Genomic DNA, 16,274 nt, shown 5'->3' with positions numbered 1-16,274 from the left:
AATGTGGAGGACTTGGGAAGGAGATGAGAGTACAGAGGGCAAGGGGGCAATTGCGACCTGACAGAGAGAGAGAGAGAGGGGCAGAGACAGAGAGAGACAGAGAGGGTGAAGAGCAGACTCCAAATAAAGGCAGAAGGAGCACATGAGAAAAGGACCGACACAAACCATTATTGATCTGTTTCTCAACTTGATTAATGCATTTGTAGTCAGAGTCCTGAGGAAAGGGGGGGAAGCTAGGAAAGGGGGCATTTGACAACCAACAGATTGAGAGAGAGAGAGAAGAGGAGGCTCCAACTAAACTCGAAAGAAAGCACAGGAGACACATGGTAATGAAGAGTTTATTCAGTGTTGTTATTCCTGTAAAAAACAAGTATGTACCTTGCCTATGCTCTCTGCGAGGTATACACAGTAAATACAATCAATTATTTTGTGTAACTCAAGAAAATATACACATCCCTTATTTAGAACCACCTTATTACCTTATAAATATATCACTGGTCTGCCTTGGAAATAGTACTATTACAGGATAGGTTTACACCTCAATGAAGATACAGGAGCGGCCCTAGCAGGTAAGACGGTGGGGACATGACAGACGAAGGGAGGAACATTAAAACAATATTTAATTTTCTGTTGTTGTCGTCTGTCGACTACCCTCAACCCCGGCCCATCGCTCTTACCTGCACAGGCCACTCCTGGGCAACTACCTTGATAATTGGTTCTCAATCTTTTGACTTCTATGGAACCCAACTTAATCATTACTGGAATCCATCGAACCCCTCTGAATGATTATTGAAATCTGAGGATCCCACCAAGTCATTACTGGAAGCCTGGGACCAAACCTAAGAAATATCAATGATCTGAACCACAATACAATACACAAAATACAGAAACAAGCATTCATCAAATACACAAATTATTAAATACTGTATTTGATTCTTAAACACATATATAAAAAAAATGCAAAACCTTAATGAGTTTTTCTGAATTCAACAGGCTCCTCATTGTTCAAACTCTATTCTGTTTGGTGCACTTTCATTTTTCCCATGATTCAACCTGAAGATATCAATGTAACTTTTCGTCTCAATTTCAATTTCCTTCATATTAAAGGAAACTAATGTTGATTTTACAGGTTGCTTCTTATTTCACATACACTTTATTCATCTGTTCATTTAGTTAATTTGCTAAGCAGTCGTGGACCCCCTGTGTGGGGCTTGTGGATCTCCAGAAGTTCCCAGACCACAGGTTAAGAACCAGAGGTATGAGAGTTCTCACAACATTTGTACGTTAAAAGCACTTATAGGAAAACACACTGAACTGCACACCTCGACTACAGGCAGACTTTCACCTCCTCTAATTCTCATCAACAGAGACACACTGTACACTTCAAACTGTGCCTATCCCCGACTGGCCATTTGTCATTCTGGGCATGACAATAGAATAGACGGGCTGTGTAAACACAAATTCAAAGGCTTGAAGCCTTTGGTGATGTGATACCTGTGCGATCTGCCTCACAGTACACTGCCCACACAAAAAACGCTCCAAGACAGATTATTAAGGATCAACAGTTTGTACACTATATATAATAAAGCTAAAGACAAGTAATTTGGTACACATAATCTCATAGATTACTAGCGGTGGCTCCTCCGCTATGGCGGAGGAGCGTCGCCCCCCCTTCCAGTAGTATAAAGAAAATAAAAATAAAGCAATAATAAACAGTGGTTTATTATAATTTTATTTTGTGTCCTTGAGTCTTGATGGCAGGCCACAGGGATTACAGGCACCCACAGGGGAGTGGTATGCACTGTTATCAGGCTGACCAAACTATCATGCACACTTTGCATGTTCTCCATGCAGGCTGTATTACAACCTGGGTGGATAACTTGCCCAGGCCCCCAGTCCCTGTCTGAACGCGGAACTGCGACGCTCAGTGATTGGCTCAGGGGAACCTGGGTGCTTCCTGCTTCCGGCCAGAGCAGAGCAATGATGAAGAGGGATGACTAAAAGAGACGCAGCAACAGCGGCAAAGAGGTAATTAAAAAAGATTTTTTACTAACACCCCCTGCCTCCCCAACGCCGATCTGTGCCAGCCGCCACTGCAGATTACTGTAGTAGGCAAGTGTTTTAGTTTTAGTTACAACACTGAAAAACCCTCTCAGTAGAAGATTTGCACTCTGACAATGCTCGTTAATGACTTTCAGGCGGGTTGTATAACGTTTTGCCAATATTTAAATTTGAACATATTTTTAATTATGATGGTATGCCTAAAGGCTGCCTTGTGAGAAATCGAATGCTCAGTACAGTGGATATGAATCAGTTATGGTGACAAGCTAATGCCAAAGGTATTGTCCCGAATTACTTCACTGGTTAAAAAAAAGTATGGGAGACACCATATTTCAAATCTGTTTATAATGAAAGGTTGTGACAAAAGGTAGTAGGCCTGGCCAATTGATTGTGATAAGCATTTTCCAAAGCCAAAAGCCTTTAAGGGACAATGGTATTAGCAATGTCCAGAAAAACAACGGTAGACCTCTAGTTCCGTACCTCAAGGCAGTTCCAAGTTTGTGGTAATCCTGCGCAATCAACTCCAACGCCAGCCGTTGCTTCACGTTTCTGTGCTCCAGATCCAAAGTTGTAATTTAAGAAATGGGGGTACGCCAGGTCATGAAGTTCAATAGTCAAGTAATGGTATAAAAATATACTTCTTTATTTCAAATTTGTAATTCAGCAAAACGAAACACTTCGCCAATGCGTTTCAATCCCACTCAGGGAACTTCATCAGGGCTGTTATGTTAAAAATGCCATAATCCAAACATCCAGAGAGACAAAATATATTATGACCTAGTGTGATATGCAGGAAAAGATCAAAAACCCAGCAGGTATGATAAATCCTGCATATGGAAATCTCTGCGACGAAGATTCAGACCGGACAACTCGTCGCATAGATTTCCATATGCAGGATTTATGTGCTGACATTAGCTGTGTGGGTATCCAAGAGGAACTGTATATGATGCTCACTCACTCACTACAAAGCCTCTATCACTCAGCACAGTATTTTTGTAAAGGTTGACTGAGAAATGCCACAGATAAACAAACTGTCTCCTGTGGGTGCGTGTTGCAAAATAATTCTAGCACTTCTACCATTTTCAGCCAGGGGGAGTGGCAGTGGATCCCTTTGTTGGCCTCCAGGGTATCAATATAAAAGATAAAATGTTTCGTATGGTGCAATATCGAGCATGAATATCCTCTGTTACTCAAGCTAACTCGTGTATGAGTTCCAGCCTTCCGTACTCTTTCATGATTTTTAGACAATGTCAATATGCAAATCTCAATCGGTACTTGCGCATGCGCTTCCCACCCCCTCGGGACTACTGGTCCCATAATGCCCCTAGACAGTCCATGTTATGACGGACAGCTATCCATTGCAATCCTGATAAACCATACTACATGGAAAATCGAGGAACAGGAAATTACAGCCTCATCACTGGGTTTATACTGTCAGACAGAGTGTCCATTGGCATTTCAATGACGATATGCATTCCATATGTCATGCTTAAACTTGAATTTCAAACCCAACGGGACTGGCAGTCCCCTTATGCCTCCAGAGAGTCAGTCGGTGTAGCAGGGAGTCCGTCAAAGTGTGTATGTTCTTTGCTGCACGGTCTTAGTCTGAAACACATATGACCGGGACCAAGATAAGAATCTTAATGATAAAATGACGGCAGCAAAAAGTAGCTTAGATACGGCAAAAACTCGGGGTTAAGGGGGACCCATGTAAGAAATTGATAGAGCCAGAACCACCTCACCGCATTGGCATAGACATCCGCGGTGCCCAGTCACCAGGTGGTGCCAGTCTTCTGGGCAAGGCATTTCTTGCTGGAGAAATCGTGGATCTCATGCTGGCAGTCGCGAAGACCGCCCCGCTACGAGACCCTGGTCTCCTACCGCCATCATCCTCGTTGCTCTTCCTGGCTGCTTACCTGGGGGCTCCCCCGATAGCACTCCCGTACTCCTCCAAAGACATCCGGTCTGAAGGAAGAGCCACAAACAACTAGTGTTCCGTAAGAGCGTGACGACGGCTCACGCGCATTAACCAGCATATATATATATATATATATTCACTGAAAAAACCATAGGTTATAGACCATATATAGTTAGGAATTAGCATTTAGAAAACCTTATTTTACTCACACAAAACCATTGAAATTCCATATATAGTTAGTTGCACTAACTATATATCGCGCACCCGCAATCCACTGCTGATGATGTCACATATTACATCATTCATGACATGGTCAGTGACATCACTGATGACATCACTGATGACATCTCAAATGACATCACTGATGACATCATCTAGTGTCTGTGTGTTTTTGTGAAGTTTAAATACGTTTTACATATTGAAGAATGACTGGATGTATGGAAGACTGAGTGTGTGTGTGGCTGGCTGGGAGGTGTGTGACTCTGTGCATATCAATGTGTACTTGTATCAGTGATTGTATAAGAGAGTAAGTATGTGTTAGTATATGTGTGAAAAGTATGGTGTTCTGTGTTTAACTATAGATGAGGAAATCGAAGTGTGATTGATTCTTCACAGGACTGACTAGGTGTATGAGTGCATATGATAGTGTTCTAATAATAATTGACTGTATGTATGAGTAATTGTATGGGTGAATGAGTGAATGTGTGTGTAGACGTACGAATCAGTGAGTGCGTATGTAGTAACTGGTATTGGTGTGTCATGATGTCATCAGTGATGTCATTTGAGATGTCATCAGTGATGTCATTTCAGATGTCATTAGTGATGTCATCAGTGATGTCACTGAAGTATGGTGTTCTGTGTTTAACTGTATAGATGAAGAAATGGAAGTGTGATTGATTCTTTACAGGACTGACTTGGTGTGTGAGTAACTCCATGGATGAGTGGCAGTGTGCGACTGTCTGCATAGGTGTATGAGTGCATATGATAGTGTTGTAATAATAAGTGACTGTATGTATGAGTCATTGTATGGGTGAATGAGTGAATGTGTGTGTAGACGTAGGAATCAGTGAGTGCGTATGTAGTAACTGGTATTGGTGTGTCATGATGTCATCAGTGATGTCATTTGAGATGTCATCAGTGATGTCATTTGAGATGTCATCAGTGATGTCATCAGTGATGTCACTGACCATGTCATGAATGATGTAATATGTGACATCATCAGCAGTGGATTGCGGGTGCGCGATATATAGTTAGTGCAACTAACTATATATGGAATTTCAATGGTTTTGTGTGAGTAAAATAAGGTTTTCTAAATGCTAATTCCTAACTATATATGGTCTATAACCTATGGTTTTTTCAGTGAATTTTCAAGGTTTTGTAAATGCTAATTCCTAACTATATATGGTCTATAACCTATGGTTTTTTCAGTGAATTTCATTGGTTTTTTAACAGCTAATATCTGTAGCTGTAAAATGTATTCTTCTTTAAATCCAAAAATATATTTTATATGTTTATGAATAATTTTTTTTTTAAATATTTTTTTTTCTTCGTTCCCGCTTCGCGAATCGGGAAGCTTCCCGTTAGCTGACCTTGATGCCGCGAAATAGACCGCGAGCCGGTAAACGTTTCTTTACCGCAAGTGCCGCGTTAGAAAACAACATCGTGACGCCTCCCGTCCGCATGACGTTTCACGTTGTCGCGTGATACGTCATATGACGTGCTACGTTAGCGAACTGGTACGCGAAGCGAGTCGCAAAGCGCAGGTTTCTGGAAGCAAACCGGGAGGCCCTGCAAAGCGCTTAACGTAAACACAGCAAGTCATGTGACTTGGTAATAACACTTTTCATTGGTTCATTTCACTTTTGGTTTCCTAATGATGTAAGACTAGGTCATATAATCTAAAATGAACACTTTTCATTGGTTGAGAACTATTGTTTTTCCCAAATGATGAAAATCCCTCCTTCTTTCCTCACTCTGACTTTCATCATTGTGAGAGAAAGACCCTTTGTGATCACTGAGCAATGGCTTCTTTAGTAGCTTCAGCTGGTGCTTCCCCACCACCTCCACCACATCCAAGGAAGAGTGGACCACCTGCTCAAGTTATAATTCAGCAAGAAGAGGAAGAACAGGAAGACGAGGAAGAGCAGGAAGAGAGGCAGTTTTTGCCTGAGGAACCCAGGACGTCTCACCGGAAAGAAAACTTCATTTGGCAATTTTTTAAAATTCCCAAAGGTCAGAAAAAAGTAAATGCAAGATACGTAACTTGCCTTATATGTCAAGATAGACTGTCCAGAGGAACCGAGAAAAAATACAGTTTCGGAAACTACACAATGCATCGCCATATGACTAGGTGGCATCCTAACAACTACAGTGCTGCACAGTTTCGGAACGACCTAGATAATCTCCCTATTATGGCCAGAAGATCTGTTGTACCGGAAGTAACGGGACCAGAGGGCAGGGAGATGGTGCCAAATATACAAATGAGATTTGGTGAAGTAAAACACATCTGCGTATTTTGCGATGGATTCATTTGCTACGGAGAAAGAAGCATCACTCTGATCAACAGAGCTATTGACTATCATATGCAAGTTTGTACGAAACGCCCAAAATAATAAATACTTTTTTTTTGTTTTGTTGCTCCTGTTGAGCCCTTTACAATGAATCGTTTTCATTGCCCCCTCCAAGAAAAACCCCCAAAAATATAAAACTGTTCAGAAAAATTCAAAAAAAGTAAAAAAATGTTCTGAAAAATAATTAAAAAAATATAAAACAACAAAAACAATAAAAAAAAAGTTCTTTTCAGAACTACCTCCCCGTTATTAAAAAATTGGTACAATATTTGGAACTGTGCCAACCTCTATTTCTCTTAGTTCGCTTCCCAGTTCGCTCGCCGGTACGCGAACCGGAAGCGAACCAAAAACAGTAAGTATAAGGGAAGGAAACAGACACTTATGTTAAAAGAAAGACAGCTATAGGGGAGTAAACTAGAGATACTATTACCCGTAATCCACTGCTGATGATGTCACATATTACATCATTCATGACATGCTCAGTGACATCATCAGCAGAGGATTGCGGGTTATTTGGCAACGTGCCTTATCCACGGTTTAATAACGCTGCCTTTTGCTTTATACAAGTTTTCAAATTGTATGAAATATATACCAATAGGTCGTTATGAACCTTTAGGTAGTGCTTTTCTTCATGAGGTCTGGTCGCTTCCATACACATACAGATGTTTCAAAGATGATCAAGAAGTTTATCTGAATGGAGAGGAATGCACTGAGACGCCAGATCATTCACTAATGTGTAGGCACATACAGTTACACGGTTCATGCAACAAACACCGACCAAATATGGCTTGCGTGTTGCAAGGCACGCCAGTTCCTGCTATCATCCCCACGTTCAAGTTGTTGGAAAATGGTAGTTATTTGATGCTCAATAATGAAGATTGTTCTGAGTTAATTAAAAGTATTCCTTTTATCGTAACAGTAAGTGAACGGGTTATTTGCTGCAGAAATGTTCTATTTCCTCCCACACATGAACATAGGGAGTTTTCAATCTGGCCACAAATACCAACCTTGGGAGAGATTTCAACGGCATGGCAAGAATAAGAGCTCTTTTGTCTCAGAGAGAGGTGGCCTTGAGTTCGGCCCGTGAAACTTTCGTGCTTCACATAGCGAACACCCGTACAGAGGTGCAGACCCTTTTCAATTCACATTTGCCTTTCAATTTCAGCAAGATGGTTCAGACTATCTTTAACGCATCCTCCACAAAGGCCCTGGCGCACTTTTTTAAAGTTGTTACCAGTGGTCTCGTGACTTCATTTGAGAAAATCTTTGGAGTCATCCCTGCTTTCTTTCATTCTATTTTCTCCACTCTGCTTCGTGGATTGGCATTTTTACTTGCATTACCAGCGGACGCTCTTGTGCTTTTTTACATTTTTAAATATGGATGTCCCTCCTATGCAACCTCCCACCCTGCAGCTGCTGACACTGTTCCGCAATCGCATGCTAGAATATTATGGCACAATGCCGTTGGCGATATTAAGCACGGCATATGGATTATCTTTTCGATTCTCCTACTTCACCTGTGTCCAGCCTGTATTTCACTGCCTGACCTGTGATTTCGATTGGGCCATTGATTTGTGTCTCTGCGGACCGGTTTCTCCTGACGTCGACTTTAATCAGCTGATGACTCCTATCATTACACACGAGTTGGTTTGTCCTGGCGAAAGGATTATGGCTGTGGCATTGATGCATGGACTAATTGGTCCCTGGAATTTATTGGCGGCAGCACAGTCTTTCTTGGAACAGAGCTTTCTTGAAAACCCACCGAGCTGTCCTCTGATGGTGATAGAGGATCCGGTGCTGGGAGAGCACGTATGTTCTTTTCCGCTTTTAAATTGGATGGCTGAACTGTTTTCGGATGAAGACGGTGACTTCCTATTGGAGGCTGTTGCAGCTTATTTTGCATACACAGTTATGTCATAGACCTTTTTCATGTTTGATATGCTGAGTACTAGCATTTCATTGACAATTCATTGACTTATTTGTCAAGTTTTTATTATTTACCTTGCCTATTGGCTTAAGACTCGATAAAGTACTTGGCTGTTTTATTTTTCCTTAGCATTACATTTTCCTAGTTTTTAATGCTTTACCTTGCGGACCGTCCACATATAAACTTGCAATCTGCTCTCATGAGATGGCACTTCTATTATCTTATTCAGTTCGTTTCCGGATCATGGGGAGGTGTCATCTAGGTCCTGGATATCTTTACACCGTGTTAAGTTAGCATGGGCTCATTACCGGTTTAAACGCCATTTTTCCTTTTTTGCAACTTCTGCACACGACACTTAGTTGTTGCTTTAGCTTTCCACCTAGTAGTTCATCGTGGTTTACATGAGAATAATATGTTATTGCTCTACTATCTGCTTTGCTTGTTAAACTATATCTGTACAGCGAGTGCTAAAGTTTCAAGAACAACACGATACAGAATTGTTATGAGGTCTGATCTCCACGACTTCATACTCATAACATAAGTGCAACTTCTGCCAATTCTGGGCATGAGGCGGGTTTTATATTGCTTTGCCGAACACACATACACAACAGTTGATGCGGTTCACATGAAGAGAGAGCTGGTGTATGCTGATGTGATTCCTTCAAATCTAAGACACTAAAGTATGGGCACGCCCTAAACCAACACAAAGAGACCTTCTTAGCAAATAATATAATATGTGTATTAGGGAGGGTGAGATATAAGCAGCCGCGGGCCGTGGAGGGAGTTACGGTGAGGCAGGGAGGCGGTGAGGGGGAGAAGCAGGGTGGAGCCCTCTCTACCCTGCCCCTCCCCCTCCCCGCCTCCCTGCCCCACCGTAACTCCCTCCACGGCCCGCGGCTGCTTATAAGTGTTGCTAACTCTTATTCATTTACAGCATGTTAACATACTGTCACCATTCGCTTTTTATGTACTAGTAACTATGCTGGTAATTTTGCTACTGATAATATGTGTACTTGTATTCTCCACCCTGCTTCTCCCCCTCCCCGCCTCCCTGCCTCACCGTAACTCCCTCCACGGCCCGCGGCTGCTTATAAGTGTTGCTAACTCTTATTCATTTACAGCATGTTAACATACTATCACCATTCGCTTTTTATGTACTAGTAACTATGCTGGTAATTTTGCTACTGATAATATGTGTACTTGTATTATCTAAGATACTACGCCTGAGAAGACGGCATTAGTAAATAAACATTTCAAATACACATGTGTTCTTCTTAACTCCATGTTCTGGTTTCTAAGAAATATATAACGACCGACTGTTCATGAGTTCCACGTATCCTGAGGTACTATAAGTTCATATTCTGGATTGTCTAAACATTGAGAGTTTGTTATATCCAATGTGACACTGTACCTAGCTTGCTAAGGAGTTTTTGATTACTAACGTGAGTTTTGGGACACCCTAATTCGCCGAGGTTCCAATCCTCTGTCCACAGTTCTGTGTGAGAACAGAAACCCTGCGACAGGGGCACCCCCGACCCTTGCTGGAGCTTCATCACACTTGCGATACAACTCCAGCAATGCGCCACCTTTACGGCACAGATACATCACGCATCTGTGCTGTTTTTGCCCCATGATGCGCCGCATTGTAAATGCAGCACACCATAGGTGACGGAACAGCGGCACAGAATGACTAACACATCCCTGGTGATGTGCCAGTCATCATAAATGTATCCCTATGCTTCTTATCTTGTTAGAGATGAACCGCCATATGTATCATCAAAGTTTTTTGCATTTCCTAAATAGCGAACTTTAAGGAATAAATAGCGATTCTTTACCATTCCTAGTTTGCGATTAGCTATTTGCTAATTACAAATTACCCATTCATTTCCTTCATTTCCATAGGGCGGTTGGACTCACTTTTAGCTCGAACGGCTGAATGGATTTCCACGAAACTTGGCAAAATTGTAGGGACTGGTAGCCCGATGTGCCTTTGCTATGTCTCAAGATATATGCTCCAGTGGTTTTTACGAAAATTAACTTTGAAAAATATATATTGGGCTACATTGGCCTATATATATGTTGGAGCCCAAATGTAGCCCAATGTAGCCCAATGAAGCCCAATGTAGCCCAATGTAGCCCAATGTAGCCCAAAGATGGCCGCCAGACACACAAAAAAACAAATGTAGCCCAAATATCAGCCAGATGTAGCCCAACTATAGCCCAGTGACAGAATGACCAATCAGCTTCGCAAACCTCCGTTACGCGAAGCGGAGCGCTGTTACAGATATATATCTTTTTTTGAACGTTAATTTCTCAAAATCCACTGGAGCACATATATTGAGACCTAGCAAAGGCACATCGGGCTACCAGTCCCTACAATTTTGCCAAGTTTCGTGCAAATCCATTCAGCCGTTCGGGCTAAAAGTGAGGCCAACCGCCCTATGGAAAACTCAGTGTTAAAAACACGTTTTGGGACCCCCCTTTTTTCTCGGCCCCCCCTTGACGAACCCCCCCCCAAATTTTCAAGGGCTGCTCAGAAACAAAATGTGCCATTTTCCTGAAAATTTCAGCCAATTCCGTCCACAAACGCCAAAGTTATTAGACATAGAATTTTCAAAAATCCCATAGAGAAAAAATCCTAACTATATATACCTACTGGCGACCGCCAGTAGGTAATATATACACACACACACACACACACACACACACACACACACACACACCAAATTTGCCCATAGGACGAAGACGCACACACTTGCAGGTGAACTCTTTTAAAAAAAAAGGCCCTTTAATATTCAAGACAGGAAACCAGCATTCACACTGCAATTCTGTTCTCATGCCTGATGCGTTTCAGACCCTCAAAGTCCATGTTCACAGGCTCCAGTAAAGCTTTGCACAAACACTTCAAAGGAACCCTTATGTCTGCATGCTGATTACAAGTCCCGCCCTCCGGTGGGCCTCAGAGCTGAGTAAAATCAACTACATGTAGTACCCCTATTCCTTTTTACCTTTCAGTAGGTGTGCGCCATTTTACCAGTTAATGATACAATATTTCTTAGCCCTCCAGTGTACCTTGCAGTGTGACGCCAGTTTTCTAATAACGTATTCCTGTAAGTGCCACTCCTAGATAAGAACAGCTCAAATCAGTGACCCCATATTTCATTTTGTTGGTGGTGCAGTCCTCACGGCAGGACTGCCGTAATATATAAACCAAATTTACCCATAGGACAAAGAAGCACTCACTTGCAGGTGAACTCTTTTAAAACAAGCACTTACAATGTAATGGTCTTGGCATTGTTAAAGTTAGAGCTATTGGCATTGCTCATGACATTATTTTTATTTATGTTTTTGTTTTTAAAACATATAAATAAATGGCATTGTCATTTACAATGCCAATAGCTTAATCTCTCGCAAATGCGAGACCTATTGCATTTGCACCCACACACAGAGCCACCCACACAAAGCCACCCACACACACACATAGAGCCACTCACACAGAGCCACCCACACAGTCATTCACATAGAGCCACGCACACACAGAGCTACCCACACAGAGCTACCCTCACACAGAGCCACCCTCACACAGAGACACAGAGCCACCTACACACACACAGCCACCCTCACACAGACCCACCTACAAAAAAATCTACCCACACAGAGCCCAACACACATACAGAGCCCAACACACACACAGAGCCCAACACACACACACACACAGAGCCACACACCCACAGACAGAGCCACACACACACACACAGACAGAGCCACACACACACACACACACAGACAGAGCCCCCACACACACACACAGACAGAGCCACACACACACACACAGACAGAGACGCACACACAGACAGAGCCCCATACACACAGAGCCCTACACACACACAGAGCCCCACATACACACAGAGAGCCCCCCACACAGACAGAGCCCCACACAAATACACAGAGAATATCCGCCAAAATGATTTGCAAACTTCTATTCCACTTTGAGGCAATGCAGGAACTCCCAGGCTGCAGGTTGTGCTGGAGTATGAAACAGCGCGTCCTTCTCTGAGACGTCTTCCCCTGGTAAAATATGTTTTTCTACATCAGTTTAGTGGCATGCACATGCAAAGCTGGTATCTATCCGGCACATTTATTTATTTGAATGTGCATTCCCAGCCTACATTTACTTGGTCTCGGTTTCCAATGTTGGATGGTTAATGACGACCACTCGATATTGGTCTCGGACCCGTGACCCCACCACCCCTTTATGCAAAGCATTTCACAACGGAAATAAATGAATATACGCCATTTTGTTGCGATACTGTGAACAAATAAGCAATTTATATTTCCCTATCCTTAATCCTAAACGGTGCTAGCAGGGGAAAAGCGCTTCAACACCAAATCAGGTGAAGTGAGCGCTATATATATACAATTACAGTAAAGTTGTGTTGTTATTGCCAGTACTTTGCAGACACGCGCCAAATGCCACTTTGCTTGTTCTGCACAAACTACGGATGAAATCACATCTCATTAACTTTCTCGTGCAGATAAAAGGCTGAGTAACTCCGCATCTTAGGATCGCGACCACCACCTCAAAAACGTGTTTTACACCAAGACGTCCTAACCCCAGTTTCACACACAGTTCAAATGTCGTACAATTTGATTGAAAAAAATTGCCAAGTGGTGGTGTGAAAAACGTTGCATTTTCAATTCTGTACAATGCAACACAACAGTCGTCATATCGGAGGTGTAATCCACAATCTACAAATGAAATGAGTTGTTTTGAGTGATACATGACCGAATACCACACGCGTGTCACGGATGGGTTTAAAGTGCTCCCACTCAAGACTAGAACAAGCTAAAACCCAATCAAGAACCAGGGGCTGTTTTTTTTCTTTTAAGTGCCACATAATTCAGTATTTTAAGCACGGATCATCCTCTTAAGGACATTATGGAGTATATTATGAGTAATGGTGCAAAGCACCAGTTCGAAACGGATTACATCGCATGCACTCTTCTGAAATCACCTTTCGCTTCCAAAGCTGTCAGTTTTCACCAAAATCCACCAATGTTCTGCGGTAAAAGGTGAAAAAAGAAAATAAAACACTTTGAAAATCATCTTTGACTTTCCTTCTTCCAGTAACACGCGAAATGTTAGAGATAACGCCGTCCGATTTACAATTCACCATATTTGGCGTGCGCCTAGAAGCCACGTGACCTTGTGTGCCCTTCAGGAAACGTACACAGCGATCTGGCATTTCTAGGAAAAGGACACGCTTTAATCTGGGTCCGGATTTACAACTCAAGGATGCAGAGAGCGCTACTCTGCGATCATCAGAAAAGAAAGACGTGCGCCGGGAGGACAGCACCGCCAGCCGAGGCGCACTGGTTTACTCACCTGCACCGAGAGCATTCATTATACAGCGTGATCATTCAACTCTGGAGGTGGCCGAAGAGGGGTGGGGGGAGAGGAGGCGACATCATTTTTGGAAGCTAAGCCCCGTCCTTTGCAGACTGGGGGGTGTGTTTTTCGCTGAGAGAAAGAAATGAAAAAAACACGCCCCTCAATCCAAAACGGACGGGGCTTAGCTACCAAAAATGACGTCTTAGAACCCTCTTCTCCAATGGCTGGCCGCCATTTAGGCACCCAGCCAATGGAGAAGAGGGGCGGGTTCAAGCCTCCCTATTCTAAGACATGAGATCTCGCAAGCGAGACTGCGCATGCGCAGCCTACGCTAGCCGAGACCTAAACAGGCTCTTTAATATTCAAGACAGGAAACTGGCATTCACATTGCGCGGGAAAGACAGCATAATCCTCGCCTTCATGTCCTTAATAGAACTGAAATTTTCCATCACATCAACTAGTTAATTTTGTATTAGTCAATTTAGATTAATTTCATGTAAATGTGTCCTGGCTGAATATCTTAAAAATTGGGCATGAATTTGGCTATTCTCGACTTATGTTGGACAGCCCTGGTTTATGAGAAGTGATAGCTCTGGTGAGTACTTCTTATACGGTCCAATGGGTTAAGTGAAGTCTTAAGAACTTACTGAGACTGCAGCGACTCTTCGTGGCTGAGTGACACCCACCACTTTTCCCTCTGCCGCCCATCCAGCTTCCGCTAGGTACTGCAAAAGCAACAAACAAACAGAAAATGTGTGAAGAGATCACTTGGTTCAAATTAGCAATCAGCAACATACAAAGATGTTCTTGTTTACAGGGCGTGCTGTACGCCAAGAGGTGTTTCTGAGCTTTACAGTGCTTTATTTATTGACCAATGTTTGTACAGACTGGCTCTGCAACATAAACAGCACGTAAGGTGATACCGTATGAGAAACACATTCTATCACTTAGACTCTTAAATCAGTAATCAAATTGCTACATTTTTTCATTGATTTAATACAGTGCTTTTATCTAACAATACAATTAATTGCAATACAAAGTAGATCAGTCAGGCTACAGTAGTGTTAAGAATTGTAACTTTAAGAGTATGAGAAAGTTTAAGCTAATCTGGAGCACTATACAGTCAGGGTATAATTCCCTGTTTGCTCCATGGCACACCTTTTAACAGGTGCAAACAGAGAAGTATGCCAGATTATGATAAATTGATAAATGTGCTACTATCGGGGCAGCCACGAACTTGCCCTGCCCTGGAAGCAGCACATTCACTGTAATACAGAGCAGCTGTTTCAAAGCAACTCACTGTTTCTCTGTGCTGGTAGCAACCCGCATGCAAAAAGGGCACAGAGATACCCCTGCAGGGGGGTGAGGTGAGTAGTTGCAGCCACCTGCAGGGATCTATGGGGAGTCTATGGAATCCCCATATGCCTTCTCAACAGGACTGCCCTCAGGGGGTGCTCTGGCGTTCGCCACATTTTGTCACAGCTGCTCCTAAAGCCAATTTGCCTCTTCACCTGCATTCGTAATATGGAGCATAGGCAAAGTGAGTCCATCTTTTGCATGGGTCCATGCCCTGATGCAAATGAGAGAGCGCCTTCTGAAGATAGTTCTGGCACCACACATGCACCAAAACTATCAGTGTTCAGAAGGGGCTGATCAAGTATCTACATGCCGTTCTGCAATACCATAGTGCTCGAAGGAGAACAAAGCAAGCACACACACCTGTTGCGCCCCATAGGGCACTATATATAATATGGTCCCTGATGGTTAAAGGAAGTTGATTTCATAGTGAGTCAGCCAGTAATTCAAAACAGCGGATAAGTGAAAAAGCACAAGGAGGTCGAGGAATGGACAATAAGCCCGGAGAAGAATGCAGGGGACAGAGGACAACATATGTTGCATCAGGAAAAGTGATAGCATTTAAAAATAATACAGCAGGCAAAATGTGCAATGAAAGAAAATGAAAAGAGAGGACAAAGAGACAACAAAAGAGAATGTAAATATTCTGTGTACACTGACGAGACCCAGTAAGATATTTAGGCAGGTCTACGTACAGAGAAGAGCAATAATTGAGACAGGACAAGAGTGACGGTAGACGCTTCAAAAAACAAGCATTGGCATAGCCAATAGGTCTCTACTTTGGGACCTTATAAGTGTTTTGCCATGCAACGGTTGATGTTGTTACACCAAGGATATTGTGCTGCGTAACTAAATACTTATAAGGTCCCAAAAGCGATACCTATTGGCTATGCCAATACTTGTTAAATTCTTCCAACTCCAAAGGAGTGGTCATTAGGGTGCACAGTGGTGTACCGTTTCAGACATTAGCAATAATACAGGACCCAGTAGGACGTTACTTGATGTTGTGGGAAAGGTTAGATGGACTAGAAAAGTGTATGAGCTAAAAGG

The 16,274-nt window shown here is 42.7% G+C and overlaps 1 protein-coding gene across 1 annotated transcript in view; it reads right to left on the bottom strand.

Annotated features, from left to right (window-relative positions):
• Positions 1 to 16,274, bottom strand: part of DHX35 (DEAH-box helicase 35) — a 661,155-nt gene that overhangs the window by 512,002 nt on the left and 132,879 nt on the right. Inside the window, exon 4 of the mRNA XM_078652154.1 lies at positions 14,516 to 14,593. Coding sequence (XP_078508280.1) covers positions 14,516 to 14,593 — 78 coding nt within the window. The remainder of the gene's footprint in view (positions 1 to 14,515; positions 14,594 to 16,274) is intronic.

This window comes from Lissotriton helveticus, chromosome 7 (genome assembly GCF_964261635.1).
Source record: "Lissotriton helveticus chromosome 7, aLisHel1.1, whole genome shotgun sequence".
NCBI classification, from domain to species: Eukaryota; Metazoa; Chordata; class Amphibia; order Caudata; family Salamandridae; genus Lissotriton; species Lissotriton helveticus.
This window is presented reverse-complemented; position numbering and strand designations above follow the sequence as displayed.